Source organism: Leucoraja erinacea, chromosome 31 (genome assembly GCF_028641065.1).
Source record: "Leucoraja erinacea ecotype New England chromosome 31, Leri_hhj_1, whole genome shotgun sequence".
NCBI classification, from domain to species: Eukaryota; Metazoa; Chordata; class Chondrichthyes; order Rajiformes; family Rajidae; genus Leucoraja; species Leucoraja erinaceus.
In genome coordinates, this window is record NC_073407.1 from 11954057 (window position 1) to 11975007 (window position 20951).

The window sequence follows — 20951 nt, forward strand, 5'->3', positions numbered from 1 at the left end:
AATCTGCTACTGTGTTATTTTGGCTAAATGTGATGATAATTTTAGCTAAATTGTGTTAATATAACTGCCACGTGAAATAAAAACAGGAAATGCTGGATATACTCATCAGGTCATGGAATTCTTTCCTCATTCTTTTTCCTATGTTCTTGTTTCATTTGTGAGTTTTCTTATACCATTTGTATCCTTTGAACAGGATGATGGTGGTTGGACGTCCATGATTTGGGCCACAGAGTATAAGCATATAGATATTGTAAAGCTGCTACTGTCAAAAGGAGCTGATATTAACATTAGGGACAATGTAAGTTACTTAATATCTTAAGCATAAAGAAACTTATTGGTATGAATTTGGAAAATTACTGGTTTAACAATGGAAACTTATGAATGAAAGATTTTCTAATGTGTTGTTTTCTAGTTACATATTTGTCATTATTTGCTAGTTAAAAGTTGCACAAGAGAAGAAAACAAAATTAAAATATATGATTGGCATCCTGATCTCTGCTCACAGTGATGACTTTTGCTGGGACCGAAAGCAGTTAACCGAGATCTTTAAACAAATAGACACGTATAGATTTGATTACCACAATAGATTTGTTACATTTTGGCACGGGTTGATAGAATGTAGCCTGTCTTTCTTTTTTTTCGGTTGTAATGAATCCATTAGAATTGCCTATCAATGCAAAGTTTGTAGATGTGGATGATTACTATATATTGTTGCTAAATTGACCCAAAAATAAATAAGGCTAGAGATTTTGGGTGCCTTAACTGTTGTTCTTGAGGCATATTGGATTAAATGAGGACAGATTTATTATGTATTGGTTCATTTTGTTTGGTCATATACTCCGCTGCTGGGAATTGTATTGTTGTAGTAGGATCACTTTCCTTGTTGCTGGTTGTCAATATAAACAGTTTGCATGTAAATGATTTAGTCTAAGTAGCAATAACGTCATTTTGAACATTTTTCATCATTAGCATTTAGGCACAGAGGGTGAAACAAATCGCAATGGCTTTTAAAAATCTAGAGCTATACGAATTGAGGCTGAAATGCATCGTAATAATTTTTTTTTTCAAATGTTGGAATCAAATACTTCACACTCAAAATACTCGAGCCTGTAATGAATTATTTAATTTACATCAAGTTCAACTATGTTTGTAGCTATGAGTCTCCTTCATTTAGAAATCTATCGCCTGCAATTGTTGCTTAACGATAACTTCACTTGATTTATTTAACTTCAGAGATGGGTTTCATTACTTTTAATAAAACAAGCGTCTAATTGGCCTTTCACTCATGAACATGCTATTATGAATGTTGACATTGCAGTCCTTAATTACAATTTTCAATTTGGTAGCTGTAGGAACACTTCAGGAATTTTTGCCAAAAGTTGCAAAATAATTAAATCTGTGATGTTTCTGAAAAATTGACTGAAATTGGACAGAATTTAAAGTGTTTTCTTCCTATTTTCATTGCTCAGGAAGAGAATATTTGTTTGCATTGGGCAGCTTTCTCAGGGTGTGTGGATATTGCTGAGATATTCTTGAATGCAAGAAGTGATCTCACTGCAGTGAATATGCACGGCGACTCTCCTCTACATATCGCATCCAGGGAAAATCATTATGAATGTGTAGTGTAAGTACAGTGTTAAATGCTTTTATATGTCACTGCTCGTTATGTTATGTCCTTGCAAAGTCCAAACTTGATCATTTTGACAAATTCTCAAACTAAATGACCATGTTAGAAAAATGCTATGTTATGTTGCTTCCCACAGATAACAGGCCTATCTAGCAACACGCCCCTCCTGAGCAAGCGCTAAGCTGCTCACACTCATAACATGTATAGCTGCAGTATTCTGAATGGGAGAGAACCCAACAAAGTTGTCACTATTTGCCATGAACCTTTATGATAGACAAAAAATAATTTCCCATATTTTGTTAGTATTTTTCATTATCAATAGATCGGCCCTACAATAACATTATGCAGGTAGACACAAAATGCTGGAGTAACTCAGCGGGACAGGCAGCATCTCTGGAGAGAAGGAATGGGTGATGTTTCGGGTCGAGACCCTTTACGTCACCCATTCCTTCTCTCCAGAGATGCTGCCTGTCCCAGTGAACTATTCCAACATTTTGTGTCTACCTTCGATTTAAACCCGCATCTGCAGTTTTTTCTTACAATAATATTATGCATCATTACTTTGATTACAGTCAGATAAGCTGCAGGCTTCTGGCTAATAATATGTGATCACAATTGGTTTTTTGAAATGAAACTGATCTTTATACACAGCTAGTGGTATTTCATTTCCTTCATTAACTCTTGTCCAGATATGTTTAATTATTTGCATTATTTTGGATTTAATGTTTCTTTTTTTAATTTTCTTCATCTTGTAACTAATGCCTTTTGGCAAAAACAAAATCAATCAAATAATAACATGACTTCTACAAACTTAAGACCAGATTGATTTTCATCTTTAATCTACTATTTGTCAACAGTAATTTCATGTAACCTTGATGGAGCCTCTATCGTGAGGCCTTTGTTGTAATAATTCATTACAACTTCAAATTTTCTGCTTTTAGTTTAGAGATACAGCGCGGAAACAGGCCCTTCGATCCACCAGGTCCGCACCTACCAGTGATCCCCATACACTAGCACTATCCAACACACTAGGGACAATTTATAATCTGTACCAAAGCCAATTAACCTATAAACCTGTACGTCTTTGGACTGTGGGAGGAAACCGGAGCAGCCAGGGAAAACCCACACTGTCACGTGGAGAACATACAAACTCCATACAGACAGCACCCGTAGTCAGGGTCAAACCTGGGTCTCTGGTGCTGTAAGGCAGCAACTTTATTGCTGCGCCATCAAATTATTTGTTTTATTTTCCATTTTCTTCCAGCAGAAGTTTTTCTGGTATCTCTGCTATAATATCCCAATGGCGAGCTGATGGGCTTAATCCTCTGTGTGCGCTCACTATTGTTGATTGTTGTCTGTTACACGGTGCAAGGTTATCTCTTTTCAATGGTTTTTTGAAAACATAAGCAGATTTCTTAAAATAATCTCTGATGGCTGTAGGGAAAAATAGAAGTTGTTCTGTAAGAATAACACCAAGCCCCGTTCATCACCCAAATGACTGTTTTAAACTTTTATGGTGCCTGGTGCAGACAAAACTCCAGTTTGCAAGCCTACTAAATATCATGGAGAGCTTTGTCAGTTTTTCTAAACTGATAAAATGGCTCAATTTTGTTCAACACAACAGCTGATGTGGGTAACTAAATTCAGAGTTGTACCATTTATAAACTGAATCATGGTCAGATTTTGTGGGAGCTCTTGCAGATCAACACAGATTATAAAAGAAATGTCCATGAAAATTAAAATATATGATAACAATTGCAATGGAAATGTATTTCAAGGGTATAGTGGCACTGAATCTGCTTGTAATTGTACACATTTAGGCTTTTTCTTTCACGTGGTGCTGATGTTAACATTAAAAACAAGGAAGGTGAGACTCCACTTGAATGTTCAAGCTTGAATTCGCAAGTCTGGGTTGCACTGCAGATGAACAAAAAACTGAAACAAGCATCAGCTAACAAGATTGCCCAGGCTGAGAAGCTGGTTAGTAGGTATGGCATAAAACATTTCCCTTGCTTTCTGCTTTTTCCTAAAACGTTTTAACTTAAATGTATTTGATTTTCCTATTTGAAACACCACCATTTTTACAAAGTACTGGAGTAACTCAACAGGTTAGACAGCATGTTGTTTAAGATGTGGTTGTAGAGTTGGAGGGAAGGGGGAAGCATCTCTGGATGACATTCCAAGTCACATTTCAAGTCCAGGCACTTCTTCAGATTGATTGTTGTTGGGGGGGGCGGTTGGGAGTGATTTTTTCAATTCAATTCAACTTCAATGTCATCGCACAAATACAAGTATGAGTACAACGAAATGCAGTTTTGCGTCAGTCCGTGGTAGTTGTGCACAAAGAAATTTAAAAAATAGAAAGAGAGAAGATACAGAATAATCAAAAAATACAGTATAATTAAACAATGGGGACGGAGGGACTGGAGAAATCTATCGGCGGGACTCCGAGTTCAGCAATGTGATTGTACTGTTGAAGAAGCTGTTCCTCATCCTACTAGTACGTGACCTGAGGCTCCTGTACCGCCTCCCTGATGGGAGGAGGGCAAACAGTCCATGGTTGTGGTGTGAGGGGTCTTTGATGATCTTCCCAGCCCGTCTCAGACACCGTTTTCGGTGGAGGGCATCCATGGCAGGGAGCGGGGCACCGATGTTTAGATGGGGCAAAACCAGTCAAGTGCAGTTGCTTAGCTGTAGGAAGGATTAAGTTGGAATTAACCAAGAAAGGGTGCAAAAAAGATTTGTGAGGATGTTACTAGAACTGGAGGATTTAAGTTGTAAGTAGGTGCTGGATAAGTTGGGACATTTTTCACTGGAGCCTTAGAGAGGTATATAAAATCTTGAGAGGCGTAGATAAGGTAAAGTATCATAGTCTTTTATCCAGGATACGGGAATTTAAAACTAGAGGGCAGAGATTTGGGTGAGAGGAGCAATATTTAATAAGAACTTGAGGGACAACTTCATTGAGATGGCAGTGGTTATAGGGAGCATGCTGCAGAATAAGCTAAAGGGGCAGGTACAAATACAACATTAAAAAAAAATTTGAATGGGATCATGGATAGAAAAGGTTTAGAGGGATATTGACTTGCTGAGATAGACATTTTGATCAGCATGATCGAGGTGGGCTGGACAACCTGTTACCATGCTGCATAACTCTGACTAATTGAAATTATGGAAGAAAAACATTTTGTAGCAGAAAATTGAAATAGTGTAAAGCAAAAATTAAAACAAAATGGTGATAATGTTCAGCAGGTCAGGCTGCATCTGTGGTAGGAAAAACAGCTAATATTTCAGGTCGTGGGCCTACCTTCAGGCATGTTTTGAAGCGCGCACTCATCTATTTTCCTCTCTTACAAATGTATTTAAAGCTTACATCATTTTCCCCGCATTTTCAGAGCACTGAAAATAACAATAGATCTTGGAGTTGCTATTATAATTAGGTGCTGTTTAACGGCATGACTTTCTGTATTATTGAGTATTTCTAATTTATTGAGTATTTTAATGGCACAAAAAGTAGATAGAGCTGCTAGTGTAGAGCTTGTGTAATGATTTTCTTAGTGTGAAGAAATTTTCACCATATTTACAAGATTCGTCTTCCTATCTGTGTACACCAAGTTCTCACATTCCAAAACTGCACTGTAGTACTTTTTATAATATTTGCACCTTTTTGTGGTTGTTTAATACTATCCCAGTTTGTGCTTTTTTCATCCTCCTGACAGAGATATAGGTAGAGGGTATGAACATGTACCAATTCCGTGTGTCAATGGAGTGGATGACGAACCTTGTCCAACTGACTATAAATATGTTTCCCAAAATTGTGTGACTTCTCCGATGAACATTGACCGGAACATCACACATCTGCAGGTATGTCCAAAAGATGATGGATTACTGCAATGTTGATTATAAATTCAATGTTGATTGTAATATTCCTGATTCATGGTAAACAATTGCGGGGATACATACAAGTCCAGATGAAGGATCCTGACCCAAAATGTTCGCCGTCCATTTCCTTCCACAGATGCTGCTCGACCCCCTGAGTTCCTCGAGCATATTATTTGTTGTTGGGTTATATAACCTCAGTAAAGTGGTCCTGGAATGCCAACCAAGAATTTGAATTCATGGCAAATTATGAAATTAAATTCAATAGAAATCTGGGTGCTGCAGAATATAACAATCTATCTAAGTTTAATTTCTCGACTGGGAATCTAATCCTTCATTTCCTTGACTGGTATACATGTGACCTCTGCCACAACATGCAGTTTATGCAATGTCCGGAGGGTACCTGAAGATGGGCAATAGAATTTGACCATTGAATATTCCACACATCCAATATTTATTTGTTTTTTAAATACAAAACGAACATGAAAGGTCATCAATCAATCTTGGATTCTTGTAGCAAAATCCAAACTGCTAGAGTATCTCAGTATCTGTGCAAGCAAAGTGATAATCAATGTTTTGGGTCAAGGACCTGCATGAGGACTTGAGTAAAAGTTCATTTGCTTCAACAGATGCTGCCTAATCACTGGATTTCCTCAGCAATTTATTTGCTCCCCAATACAGCACCTGCAGTCTCTTGTGTCTCCTTGACTTATTGCAAGCTGACAGGAATAAATTATTGCCCAGTTATTGAGCTTGATATAGGACTTCCTCAACTCAGTGTTGTAGTCCCAATGACCAGTTTCTATCATAAGGCTGGAAGTGGGAATATTTTCTGTCAATTGCACTCCATTCAGTTCCATTTGCATCTCCTCAGCCAATGAAGCAGTCCCTGCGTCATGAACTGGTTTTTCGCTGAAAAGTGAGAATGTAGGACACAATTTAATGTTCTGCACATAGTCTCAACAGATAAAATTTGACCAACTCCCAACATTGAAGAGCAGTACTGAATCTGCGCAGGAACTTGAAGCTGTGACTCTCTCCACTGCCGATGCAGACAGGCTCATGCTCTCCATTCCTCAAATCAATAATTGACTTCTTGACTTTGTTGACATTAAAAGCAAGATTGTTCTTTCTCTCACCATTCAATAAGATTATTGATCTCCCTCCTGTACTCTGACTCAGCGTTACCGGTTATTCGTTCAACAAAGATGCTTCATCAGTGAAATAAATGGTGGCACTGGAGCTGTGTCTGACTACTCGGTCATCAGTACAGAGAGAGTATAGCAGGGGACTGAGCACGCAGCCTTGAGATAGTCAGTGAGGAGGCTGCGTTGTTGCCAATTCATATTGGTTGACATCTGCTGATGAGGAAGTTGAGGATCCAATGCACAGGGACAAGCAGCGACCCAGGTGCTTGCATTTCACAATAATGAAAGAGGGGTCTTTTCCAATGGTCTCCTCATAAGGGTGTAATCCTGATCTCCCAACCTATCTTATTGCAGCCTTGCCCTTTTTTAAAAATTCAAAAGTTGTGTTCACATCCCTACCTACTTGTGTCCACAACCAACTCTTTCATTTTGCTTGTTGGTTCAGAAAACAACTAATATTACAACATGTTTACTGCTGTTATTATTTGCTAACGGAAATAATGGTAGAAATGAATCAAACGTCAGCATTTGATTTAGTGTACCTTCTTACTGGAGCTCGTTAGCTCAAATGGTGCCCTTGAGTTCCCAAAAAACAGTTAATATATCCATAACTAAAACTCTGATCTTGTTATCTTCCGGTTTGTGCGGTCTTTCTATTTGCGCAAAAACGGTTCGCGATAGCACTCCCAATTTTTCGGCAGTTCACTCGCCGTTCTTTGCTGCGATTGCACCAAGTTTCATTCCGATCGGTTGAATATCATAAACGTTAATGAGTTTTTAAAAAAATCTTTAAAACCGCATGTGCGCAGATCGATCTCTTCTGCTATTCAGCGCTGCGTGGATTAGTCTCTTCCCCTGTCACTCACCGGGACGGTCCGCCCCTTCCTGCGCTATCGCGTCTTTACTGGAGCGGAGGATGGCCGACTGAGGTTTCCAACAATTATCGGAGGGAACCGAAGTAGCCCAGCGTCGGGAGACCCTGCCCAGCCCAGCCCAGTGTGGGAGACTCAGTCCAGCCCAGAGTCTGAGTCCCAGCCCAGAGTCTGAGACCCAGCCCAGCGTCGGAGACCCAGCCCAGAGTCAGAGATGTCGCCGATGTTGCCAAACGGAAAGCGGAGACTCTGATCCCGGCGGAGGAGAACGACCAGCGACCAGAGCCCGCTGTGAGTCCCCATCACACCACCAATTCCAGCCACTACCCTTCTGGTCCCCCTCGCTGGCTCCTCCCTCCCTCCCCCGTCTCTCCCATGGCTCTTCCCCGTCTTCTCTGAGCTCACTCCCCCCTTGCCCACACACCGCTCTCCCCCCCACAATTCCCACCCCCCGCCCACACACCCTTCTCCCCCCACAACTACCCCCCCCGTGCACACCCCATGCCCCCACACCCCCGCCCCCCCCCCCCCCCCCCTCCCCCAGCGCCCGCCCACACAATTCCCCCTGCCCACACATCCGACCCCACACATCCCTCCTCCCTCCCTTCCACACCCCTCCCCCCTCATATACACCTCCTCCTTCGCCACACACACCCCCCTCCCCCACACTCCTCCACCCCTCCCACCCCACACCCCTCCCGCCACACACCCCACTTCCCTCCTCCCCTCCCACACATGAGGAAGAGGGGGAGGGAGTGCTGGGGGAATATTGCGTTAGGGAACGGGTTGCGTTGGGGGAATGGGTGAGTGGTGGAATATTGCGTTGGGGAACGGGTTGCGTTGGGAGACCAGGCCTTCCGTGTGACTGGGACCCAACGGATCCCACTTAGTTTAGTGGCAAGTAAAAGTATCTACTTTAATGGTCTAAGATGAAGTTTCATGTCAGAATACTATCATAAACTTCCCGAAGATGCTGCATGAAATGCAAATGTTAGGATGACTTTTTTAAGATCACATCATTAGGAGCACGACTGAAGGTCATTATTATATGTTGTACCAGCCACTTAACGTGATTAACCTTTGCAACATATTGAATTTTCTAAAGCTTATCAGATCAGTGATTTTTATTCCCCACAGTGATTTCAAAGGTGTCGAACTGTTCTGCCAGAATAAGAATAAAATCATTTCTCAATTCGTTATTTTAAAGCAGAATTGGAGAATTGCACAGAACTGTCTCATTTAATCACAACGTTCTTGGCATTGAGCAATGACCATAGTTGGGTTGAAACTAAATCTTTAAATAATCTTTCATCCAATATAAGTAACTTGCTTTATTTGTTACTTCACATCTGGAATGAGCTATTCGAAGTTAGAGAAGCAATTATCAGTTTTAAAATGCATTTGGACAGATTTATGAATAAGGAGGTTTTAGAGGGGTATGGACTGCTCTAAACAGGTAAATAGGACTAGCATAGAATTCTAACTTGGTTTGGCTGGACAAATGGGACTGAAGGTCATGTCTCCATGCTATATAAATCTGACTAAGACCTGAATTTGTGCATTTTTTCTATGATAATGAGTTCAAGCTGAATTTTTCTTATTTATTGTCTCCATGGCAGACTAAATAAGGTTTAGTTCCATGCTTTTAAAACAATTTACTGACTATAGTTTGATTTGGATGTTAATAGATTTTTTTATTGAAGACAGGTAGAATGTTGTACTAATTTGTTGTTCAGAGACATCACCAGCTTGCATTATTATGCCATTTGTTTGAAGATTGTTTAATTTTGTGATGATTTTGTTAACTAATGGGTCCAAAACAATACCACTGTTTAATTAAAAAGTGATGTCGAAGGTATGGATCAGGATCCTGGCCCTGATCAGATACATCCAAGGACAGTGTTGGAAGCTAGAGAAAAAAATGCAGGCACCCCAGCTGAGATATATAAATCATTAGACATGGGCGATGTACAGGAAGACTGGAGGGTGGCTGATGTTGCCTCTATTTAAGAAAGGCTGCAAGAAAAAGACTTGGAATGATTGACCAGTGGGTATAACATCTGTGTAGGAAAGTTAATGAAGAGGATTTTGAGGGACAAGAAATAGAAGCATTTGGATAGATGGGCTGAATAGGGATAGTCAACATGGTTTTGAACAGTTTCTTACGAATTTGTTTTTTGAAGAAGTAACCAAAAAGGTTGAGGGCAAAGCCATACATGTTGTCCGTATAGACTTCTGGAAGGCATTTGATAAAGGTTCCTCACGGTAGGCTGTTTTGGAAGGTTAGATTGCATGAGATCCAGGAGAGCTAGCTGACTGGATAGAGAATTGAATCTGAAGAAGGGTGTCGACCCGAGACGTCACCCATTCCTTCTCTCGAGAGCTGCTGCCTGTCCCGCTGAGTTACTCCAGCATTTTGTATCTATCTGGAGAATTGACTTAATGGAAGGAAGCAGAGGGTGATGGTGGAATGTTGGTTTTTAGACGAGGCCTACGAGTACAGTGTGCCTCGGGGATCGATGCTGGACCCATTGCTGGCTTATGTCGACCATTTGGATGAGAATGTGGATATGCATGGTTAGTTTGTTTGCAGATGACATTAAAGTGGTGGCATCATAGATAGCAAAGATGGTTATCAACAATTATAGCAGGATCTTGGTCAGTTGGGCAAGTGGGCTGAGGAATGGTTAATGACGTTTAATGCAGATATGTGCCTGGTGTTGCATTTTGGGAATTCAAACCTACACAGTGAATGGCAGGGCCCTGGGGAGTGTTGTCGTGCTGAGGGAACTAAGTGTGCAGGTACATCGTAACTCGACAGTGCCACCACAGGTAGATAGAAAGGTCAAGAGACATTTGGTATATTAGCCATCGTCAGTCAGGGTATTGAGTATAGAAGTTGGGATAGACATCCAATCTATCTTTGGTTTAAACCAGCATCTACACAGAAGTTGGGATGTTATATTACAGTTGTACAAGATATTCACAAGGTCACATTTGGAGCATTTGTTCAATTTTCTACACCATGCTGTAGGAAGGATATTGTTAAGCTGGGAAAAATGCGGGGAAGGTTTACGAGGATGTTGCCAGACCCGAGCTATAGGAGAGACTGGGTAGGCTAGGACTGTTATTCATTGGAGTGCAGGAGGCTGGGGGTGATCTTATAGAGGTGTATAAGGCATGAGGGGAACAGTTAGCGTGAATGGACTGACTCTTACCCAGGATGGGGGAAATCACGAAGCAGGTGGTTAAGGTGAGAGGGGAAAGGCAAAATAGGAACCTGAGGGGCATGTTTTCCCACACAGAGGATGGTGGGTATATGGAATGAACTTCAAGAGGAGGTAATTGAGGCAGGTATTATAACAACATTTAAAAGACATTTAGTCAAGTACATGGATAGGAAAGGTTTAAAGGGATACCTGGGCCCTGAGACCAAACACGGGCAGGAGGGACTAGTGTAGATGCGGTATCTTGGTTGGCAGGGTTAGACCGAAGGACCTTTTCTATGCTGTATGACAAACAATATCCAAGCAGGCTATTATGAAAATCGGTTGTTGGGTTTCCAGTCCATTGATTGGTGTTACATTTAGTGGTGTTGTAGCCCTAGAAGTCTATAAAAACACCTTGATGATAAGGTGAACCTCTCACTTGTAACTTTATTGCACTAATATACGTTACAGGATGTACTTTTTTGCGTTGTGTAATGCTCTGCAGTTTGTTTAACGATTTTCCAAGACAAAATTGTACTATGTTATTTTCCTTTGGATGCATTTTGCATACAGACAGGCTAGCAGCGTAGTTTATGGTAAAATATATTTTGTGGCATGTAGTGAGGTCTACGATATTTGAGCTCTAATGCAAAATCTTTGGATAGAGTAGGCATCAGAAATTGAGATTTAAAAATATTTTCAAAAGTAGGTCATAATAGTATCAAGAAAGTAAGTCATATCTTTTGGCTGCGGCCACCCAAGGAAAAGGTTCTCAAACAATGCAATGCTTTTGGAAATATAATTCAAAAAAGTAAGACTACCATGAACAAGTTTAGTTATTTATAAAATGTATGGATATTTAAAGCTATTGCTGCACGTTCCCACAAATTTAGTCTTAAAGTATCCCGTTTATGGGTTGTGCAAAAGTAATTGTGCTGCTAATTTTTACAATTAAAGATTTAGGAATGCAATTAAATGAATTGGCTAAAGATTTGCTTCTGCAATGGCGTGGATCTCAGGAATTTAACGAATAGGTTTACAAAATTGTAAATATTCAAATGCAAAGTTCTTTCTTTTCCGATAGCTGATACCAATAGCATTTTACCGGATGCATGGTATCTTCTTAATGTATAATGAAATGCCATTGAGAAAAGTTTAAGTAAGTTTATTTTTCGATTTGAAAGACATTTTAATTCTATTTCAATCTCATTGAATAATTTCTTAAGTAAAGATTTTAATCTTTATTGGATTACTTTTCATTGTTGTTATCTTAACAATGATGTCTCATTTAATTGTACAGTACTGTTTTTGTGATGATGACTGCTCTTCCAACGCCTGCATGTGTGGCCAACTAAGTATACGTTGCTGGTATAGCCAGGTAAGAAAGATAGCTCCAGCTTAGATTACTGATTTTCCCATGTCCCTTTATGAAGATTTGATTTCGCCTTTTATATTTCAAATAATTTTAATTTCTCTTTTTTTCCCCATTTTATATCCAGCATTTGTGCTGTTTTTGTTTGTATTTGCAAAAATCCCTCCGAGCCTATTATGGTTTCTCAAACTAATAAATTAGAGATAGTATCATTCTCATTACTGCATGGCAAGTTAATTAACTTTAATTTTCATGATGCCGATGTTACTTTTGCTGAATGACTTGGCTTGGAGCATTCTATTAAGCATCCAAACATCTGAGAGTCATGTAGTTGGCTCATTTGCAGTAATGTTTGTATATATTTGCGTTAGAAAATTTGGACATCTACAAGATCTTGCATGTTCTTGGCAATTTTTGAAGTAAACATGAATTCCTATCATTTTGCAAAATAATCTGCTTATAATGGAGTTTGGTGATTAATTAGAATGACTGCAAGTTTAAATCAAAAACATGAGTTTTCAAGATGCTTTTGAAGGAAGTATTGGGAAGGAGATGGCAAGAGAATGCAAAGGGGGCAAAGTAAGGTTTACAAAACTCAGTGTGATTGGCAAGGAGTTAGGCAGGGTGTTCAAAAGGAAGCAGTTTCTGCACGATCAGCCGTGTGTGAAGGCTGTCAAAATAGAGGTAGGCATAGTGGGATTGGACGTTTTGAGAACAGCGTTTGAGGTGAAGTGCTGTGGTTTAGGTTGAATCACAGTCAGTGTCAAATACAAGACAAAGTAAGGTGGTTGGGTTTCATTTACATTAGTAGTTAGAAGGATTAACAGTGGAGTGACATGTTCCTCCTGTGCGATGTGGGCGATCAGGGAGATATCACATGATGTCATTGCTGACTGCAGAAAGACTGCTGACTGCAAAGAGAGCAGCAGCTCCTCACACAATGCAGAGATTGATTGGAGTTGCTGTTAACTCGCAGATAAGATCTTGGGAAAGTGCCACACAGCTCTTCAATCAGATAAATGGGTGATTTCCGGAAGGGCGGGCAGGCAGACAGTGCTGTTCTCATGGAGGATATCCTGGAGGGATTGGCTAATGAGGCTAAATGGGCACAATTTAGGAATAAGAAAGAAGAACTTTGGTGGGATTATACTATAAGCCGCCAATGTTCAGCGGGAATTACAGATATGTAGGCAGTTTTTAACTTTCCCAATATTGACTGGGAATCCCCTAGTGGGAGAAGCTTAGAGGTGGTAGAATTCATAATGTGCATCTAAGATGGGTTTTTGAAACTGTATACTTGTATTGGTTTTTGTCAAACCTTCCCCACTAGCTATTTGGTCTTATCATAGGGAACGATGTTTGGCAAGTGATGAAATGTCTGTGGAAGAATCCTTTGGGGGCAGTGAGCCTAGTTTGATAAGTTTCATAGAAGTCATGCAGAATATAAGATTGGTTTCTTGAGATAGAGCCCTAAACTTAGGGAAGGCAGTTTTCAATAATGTAAGACAGGACCAAGTATAAGTAGATTAGGAGCAGCTGCAGGAGGGAAAAACAACATCCAGTAAAGTGTTTAAAAGTAAAATAATATAAGTTTAGAGTCAGCAGGCCCCTGTAACCGTTAAAAGTAAAAATGGCAAGTTTCAGGGAACATTAATGAACAGAGGAAATTGAAAGTTTGATCAAGGAAAAGAAGGAAGCCTATATCAGGTATATTTATTGAGTGAATCCTTTCAGAGTTGCAAGAGGTTAGGCAGGAACTTAATAAATTGGGAGGGCACAGTGGGTGCCTTGAAATGACATGGGCAAGTAGGATTAAATCCTATTAAATAGTTTAGAAGTAAGAGGTAGCTAAGGAAAGATTAGACCCCGTCAGGGACCAAAGGGATAATTCATGAGTGGGGCCATGGGCTATGAACAAGGTCGTGAATGAATACTTCTCATTGGCAAATTCACCAGGAAGAAGGATATGGAGGCTGGAGAGAGGGGCAGGTAGATGTTGTTCCTCTATAAAGGTTTTAGGAAGTACACAGTACGGTGGATCAACCCCCCAGTACCTGATTGGATTTATCCTCCAATGTTAAGGGAAGGAGGAGGAGATTGCTGGGAATTTGAGGAGCCAAGAGCAATGATGCAAACAAACAGTTAGGTATCATCAGTGTACATGTTTAAGACTGCATTGATATTTATGAACCCAGTCACTTTTTATCAGGGTCATCTGCAGTAGGTCCAGACAAGTTAGATTCATTTTACAGTTGTTAGAGATGTTTACAAAAACAATTAATTTTTTTAGTGTTGATTTTAGCAGTGATCTGAACAATAGGCAGCATTTTGAGAAACTATAAATGTGCAAGGTAGGAAAAGTAGATGGATAGTGGAAATGAAAAATTGACAAGTTTAGTGCATAGGTATATGGATAGGAAAGGTTGAGAAGGATATGGGCCAAACATAGGCAGGTGGCACTAGTGTGGATGGGACATCTTGGTTGGTGTGGGCAAGTTGGGCAGAGGGCCTGTTTCTATAAATGGCATATTTGCTCGAATGCCTTCACTTTTACTTTTAAAGAAATGCTTATTATTCCTTGTAAATCAAACTTAACAGGCACTCTAGAAATGCTGATAGGATTTCTCATCTAATATCTGAAACAAGATGCAGGATAGTTGACAAATCTAGAGAGACTGAAAATCAAGATGGGTTAATAATTGGTAACGTGAAAATAGTTATTTTATTATGTGTTATTTCCCAAAACTGTGTTCCAGTCTTTATTGCATAGAAAATGCTCTCAGCAGTTAATGCTCTGATCAGTCTTGCAGAGCTTAAGCTCAACAGAGTGAAACTAACAATTGTCATTTGGACTTTAAGGACGGGCGGCTTCTCCCAGAATTCAACATGCTGGAACCACCACTCATATTCGAGTGTAACCATGCCTGTGGGTGTTGGCGGACGTGTAAAAATCGTGTGGTACAAAATGGAATCAGGTAAAGTGACATACACTCTTTTAATGTAAGGCCTGATGCTGGACTTTAGCATATTGAATGGAATATTAAAAATGACAAATGCAGCCTAACATTTGGAACAGTTTTGGGATGCTTGCGAGTTCACAATGTAATTGGGTGCAAATATTATTTACCTTTATCTTGAATAACATTGCAGTCCAGTAGCTGAGCATTAGTTTTGAAGTTGTGAACTCAAGTTTGAATGCTGTTTAACTTATTTTTATTTTTATACCTTGTATCAAATTGATGGGTTTTATCATTTTCATCTTAACTTTCAGAGAAAGGAATGTTCTTTGAAGGCAATGTTTCCCATAATCATCAACACATATCAAACCATTCTTTTAATACTTGCTGTTCCAGACATGCAGTGTGAGGCAGTTGTTTATAGTTTAGTAGAATCTGCAAAGCAGCAAGGAACATTTACACATTCAAATAATGGCTAAAACTCTTCACTGCAGCTATTTTTCTAAAGGTGTTTTCTTACTTGTATCCCATTGCTCATATACTTGCTTTTTGTTCTGTTTTAATTTTTAGATTTCTTTTGAAATGTAAAAATTGGAAAATTGTTAAAGTTATGATTTTGGTGGGGGGTGGGGGGTGCGGGGGGGAAGGATGAGGTAGGGGAATTGTTTCAATTTATATTTTCTAGCAAAGAGCTGACACAGTTATGAAAATTAAACGATTGGGAGAAACACTACACAAAGTTGAGCTTTTCCCAGATGTACATATACATCACAGTTGGACTTAAACATTCACGATGTTCACAGGAGTTATGTAATTAACAACACTGAAAATAATATTTAAACACCCGTTCTTATGTCGTACCTTGTTGGCTAAATAAGCTGCTGACCTCAACCTGAAAACCGAAACCGAGAAATCAAGAATGCATTTGGTTCGGTGGTATTCACCTTCAGGCATTGTGTGCCGGGGATGGTGAGATTGATGGATGCTAATCAATGAGCAGCTTTTTCTTGGATGGTTTTAGCCTCTTGAGAGTTATCGGCACTGTACTTGACCAAGTAACCGAAGAATATTCCATTTGACCCAGGAGAACTTTTGTAGATAGTGGAAAGGCTTTGGTTTGGTTGACACCACTGAGCAAGCTGGTCAATGGTGAGCCCCAGGATATTGATGATGGGGTGTCAGAAAAGATAACACCATTGAATGTCAAACCGAGGTGGTTAGATACTCTTGTGGAAGTTGGTCATTGTCGAGCATATTTCTGGTGTTAACGTTGTGCTCCACTCATCAGTCCATGCCTATATTGATTAGGTCATGCTACATGCAGGGCTGGGCTGCTTTATGTGCAGAAGATTTGGATTTGGTGCAATTAGTAGTGAACATGCCCACTTCTGACCACATTGATGAAGATGATTGGGCCCAGAACGCTGGTCTGAGTAAAATTGTGCATTGATGTCCTGTGACCGAAATGGTTGACCTCCACGTATCACAACCATCTTGCTTTGTGTGTGATGTGATTTCAACTACTGGAGCGTTTTCTTTCTGTTCATTGGAGAGGGGGGGGGGGGGGGTTCTTGTTAGGTTTTATTAGGAAAAGGGGGGGGACCAAGGGAGGGGGGGGGAGGGGGGGGGGGGGAGAGGGAGGGGGGGGGGGGGGGGGGGAGGGAGGGGGGGGGAGAGGGAGGGGGAGGGGGGGGAGGGAGGGGGGGGGGGGGGAGGGGGGGGGGGAGAGGGGGGGGGGGGGGGGAGGGGGGGGAGTGGGGGGGGGGGGGGGGGGGGGGGGGGAGGGAGGGGGGGGGAGAGGAGGGGGGGGGGGGGAGGGGGGGGGGGGAGGGGGGGGGGGGGGGGAGAGAGTGCCTTTTTACTTCAACCCAAACAACCATTTGCAGGCAGTGCTTTTTTACCTCTAACCATATTTTCATTTTCAAACCAAATTAAGGGTACTCACAGTGCTGTAGACATTTGTCAGTGTCATTCAGAGCTCTGATTGAGGCACATCACTTGCAGAGACTGATTGGGGCACACCACTTGCAGAGACTGATTGAGGCACACCACTTCCTGGTTTTATAGTCCATCCCCCCTGCCGCCAGCGGGGGCAGCAGAGAGAATGGGGAATTTTGTAAAATCATTAATATCTCTGTCATTTTTCATCGACTGGAAAAATCCATGGCACACATGCGTTGGAGGGTGGCTCTGAGCGAGGTGGCCAAAAATGACGGCCGTAGGTGGCGGCGTTCACTCGGAAATCGTAGCACAGATCGCCAAAACCGGTCAAGAACAGACTTTTAGTAATATAGATAGACAAGGATATCACATTCATTCATATGTTGCCTTGTAAACGAGAGCAGTCACTCTTACCACATCTCTGGAATTCAACTCTTTTGTCCTTTAGAAGAAGGCTATGATGTGCCTGGTGCTCAATATTTCTGAATCCAAACTAAGCACATGCGAAGGTGATTGGAGAGCAGATGCTGAGTAATTGCTGTGTTAATGATCGCATACATCACTTTGCTGATGATTTGTTACAGACTTGGATCTAGAGCTGTTGCTTTTAATCTAATTAATAAATTATGTAACAATTTTGAAATGAATAACTTGTGCTTTATGGATTTGAATTCTCATTCAAATGCAGTTATTGCATGTCAATATTTGTTAAGTAGAATATTTTTTCATTTGTAGGTTAACAGCAATTAACCATTCAACAAAATCTTGTAATACAAAAAATTGATTCTCCTCTAATATTTAAACTAAGATAAGAAGATTTGCATATGTAACTCATTGTCTTCACATGTATTTAATTTCTTTGAAATGTACCACTCATGTCATGTGGGCAAATGTTCTGATTAATTTGCATGCAAATTAAAGTGAAGCTAATCACTGGCTTCAGTAAAAACCATGGTGTAGTTATAATTTTCTGGTTGTTTATTCTGTTTTGTAATTATTGCAGGGTTCGACTACAGGCATATCGTACACAAAAGATGGGCTGGGGCGTTCGGTCATTGCAGGACATTCCCAAGGGTAATTTTATCTGCGAGTAAGTGTTAGCCCTCCCGACAATGATGCTATATATATATATATATATGGCTGGTTTAATTGATTTTACCATTGCTTTAGTCTCTCCTGTCCATAGATTGGTCTTCAATTATTACTTAGAGTTTTCTGTGGCGCTAACTGCCCAAAATAATTTACTTTATGCACTTGAAATACCTAAAATCCTCCCCCCATGCAACCAAACTAATGATGTTATGTTGTTGTTTGATACATTATGCATGATGGAATTATTTCTTAATTCATTTACGTTTCCTAACCAAGCTTTGCTCCATACAGTGCACTCCATAATGTTTGGGACAAAGACCATAATTTACAGTGCATTCAGAAAGTATTCAGACCCTTCACTTTTTCCTCATTTTGTTACGTTACAGCCGTATTCTAAAATGGATTAAATTCTTTTTTTTATCCTCATCAATCTACCATAATGAAAAAGCGAAAACGGGTGTTTAGAAATTTTTGCAAAGTAATTAAAAAGAAATAATTGAAATATTACATTTACATAAGTATTCAAACCTTTTACTCAGTACTTTGTTGAGGCACCTTTGGCAGCGATTACAGCCTCAAGTCTTCTTGGGTATGATGCTACAGGTTTGGCGCACCTGTATTTGGATAACTTCTCCCATTCTTCTCTGCAGATCCTCTCAAGCTCTGCGAGTTGGATGGGGTGCGTGGATGCACAGCTATTTTCAGGTCCCTCCAGAGATGTTTGATCGGGTTCAAGTCCGGGCTCTGGCTGAGCCACTCAAGGACATTCACAGACTTGTCACGAAGCCACTCCTGCGTTGTCTTGGCTGTGTGCTTAGGGTCATTGTCCTGTTGGAAGGTGAACCTCCGCCCCAGTCTGAGGTCCAGAATGCTCTGGAGCAGGTTTTCATCAAGGATATTTCTGTACTTTGCTCCATTCATCTTTCCCTCGATCCTGACTAGTTTCCCATCCCTGCCACTAAAAAACATCCCCACAGCCTGATGCTGCCATCACCATGCTTCACCGTAGGTACGGTATAGGCCAAGTGATGAACGGTGCCTGGTTTCCTCTAGACGTGACACTTGGCATTCAGGCCAAAGAGTTCAATCTTGGTTTCATCAGACCCGAGAATCTTGTTTCTCATGGTCTTTAGGTGCCTTTTGGCAAACTCCAAGTGGGCTGTCATGTGCATTTTACTGAGGAGTGGCTTCCGTCTGGCCACTCTACCGTAAAGGCCTGATTGGTGGAATGCTGCAGATATAGTTGTCCTTCTGGAAGGTTCTCCCATCTCCACAGAGGAACTATGGACCTCTGTCAGTGACCATCGGGTTCTTGGACACCTCCCTGACCAAGGCCTTTCTCCCCCGATTGTTCAGTTTGGCTGGATGGCCAGCTCTATGAAGATTCCTGGTGGCTCCAAAGTTCTTCCATTTAAGAATGACGGAGGCAACTGTGCTCTTCAGGACCTGCAATGCTGCAGAAATTGTTTTATACCCTTCCCCAGATCTGATTTTTAAAAATTATAAATCTCAAATTGTGGAGTACAGAGGCAAATAAATAAATGATGGGTTTTTGTCGCAAACATTATGGAGGGCACTGTGTATCTGCCAGGAATTGCTGTCAATCCCGATCACAAAGTGATACTCATTACCATTTACCTCTTTCAGCATCTGAAAATATTAATTAAGATCCTCTTTAACCTACTTTTTTTCCCCCAACGCAAACATTTTTGCATTCTGTAAAATTTCCAAACACCATTATTCATTTTTATTGTAAAAACTTTTTAAAAAACCCATAAGATGTAGGAAATCTGAAATGAATTACAGACCTGTAATGTTAACTGTTTCTCTTTGGACAGATGCTATCTTACTTGCTGAATATATCCAACATTTTCTGTTTTTATGTCAATTTTATTGTTTATTTTTACGCAAGTTAGTTACTGTTATACTCTCCATACAAAATGATATTGTGCCAACAACTCTGTATTAAAGGTAAAAACAGGTCAATTTGCCTTTATGTTTTATCCTTTAAGATGCTTTCTGAAATATTCTTTATTATAGCATCTGTAGGTGCTCGGGGATTATAGGAGCTTTATTTGGAAAACTGATCTCTCCCATGTAATTTATTGGTGTGTGGGACTGTTGGACATGTATTGCAGAGGAATATTTGCCTAATATTTGCTAATATTTTGGTTAATATTTTGGTGAGCCTGTTCTTCACACAATCACCGTTGCCACATTATCCTGGTTAATGACTTCATAAAATACCATACATCGTACTTGATTAGAATTAATGCTTACGGCTCATATTTTGAAAGAAAACCTTTTCCTACTGTGCTCATCATTATTCATCTTTTAAAATCTGTAGCTGACAAGACTGCCTTTGAGATTCCTGAGATAAAAGTCCAAATATTGTGACACATCATATTTGTTCCATCAGTCGACTAGCCTGACGAGTATTTTAGTAACACAAACTTATCAGTTTGAACAGCCTTTGAAACAATTTTTTTTCCTCATGCAAGGTATGTGGGGGAACTTATAACGGATGCAGAAGCAGATGTTCGAGAAGATGACTCTTATCTTTTTGACCTCGACAATAAGGTACCCATTATTTTGGTGTGTTGCCTGTGTTATTGTAAATTATGCTAGCTTTTAATCTTGGAGAAGTAAAAACAAGAAACTGCAGAGCCTGATTTGCAAAAGACGACACCAACTGTTGGAGGAAATCAGCGGGTCAGGCTGCATTTTTGGAGCATGTGGATTGGTAACGTTTTGACTCGGGACCCTTCTTTAAAATCGGGTAATGTTTCGGGTTGGAACCCTTCTTCAGAATGGGTTCTAATTACATTTTTGCAGTAATGTCTTGCTTTTTGTG

General features: G+C 40.4%; 1 protein-coding gene across 5 annotated transcripts in view; it reads left to right on the plus strand.

The window, feature by feature from the left end:
* Positions 1-20951, plus strand: part of LOC129711920 (histone-lysine N-methyltransferase EHMT1-like) — a 243372-nt gene that overhangs the window by 217451 nt on the left and 4970 nt on the right. For 4 of the 5 annotated variants that reach the window (XM_055659945.1, XM_055659949.1, XM_055659946.1 and 1 more), the window contains 8 exons: positions 194-298; positions 1470-1624; positions 3448-3615; positions 5347-5491; positions 12036-12113; positions 14967-15082; positions 18009-18095; positions 20599-20677. In XM_055659945.1, coding sequence (XP_055515920.1) covers positions 194-298; positions 1470-1624; positions 3448-3615; positions 5347-5491; positions 12036-12113; positions 14967-15082; positions 18009-18095; positions 20599-20677 — 933 coding nt within the window. The remainder of the gene's footprint in view (positions 1-193; positions 299-1469; positions 1625-3447; positions 3616-5346; positions 5492-12035; positions 12114-14966; positions 15083-18008; positions 18096-20598; positions 20678-20951) is intronic. The other variant, XM_055659948.1, reaches the window with a different exon arrangement.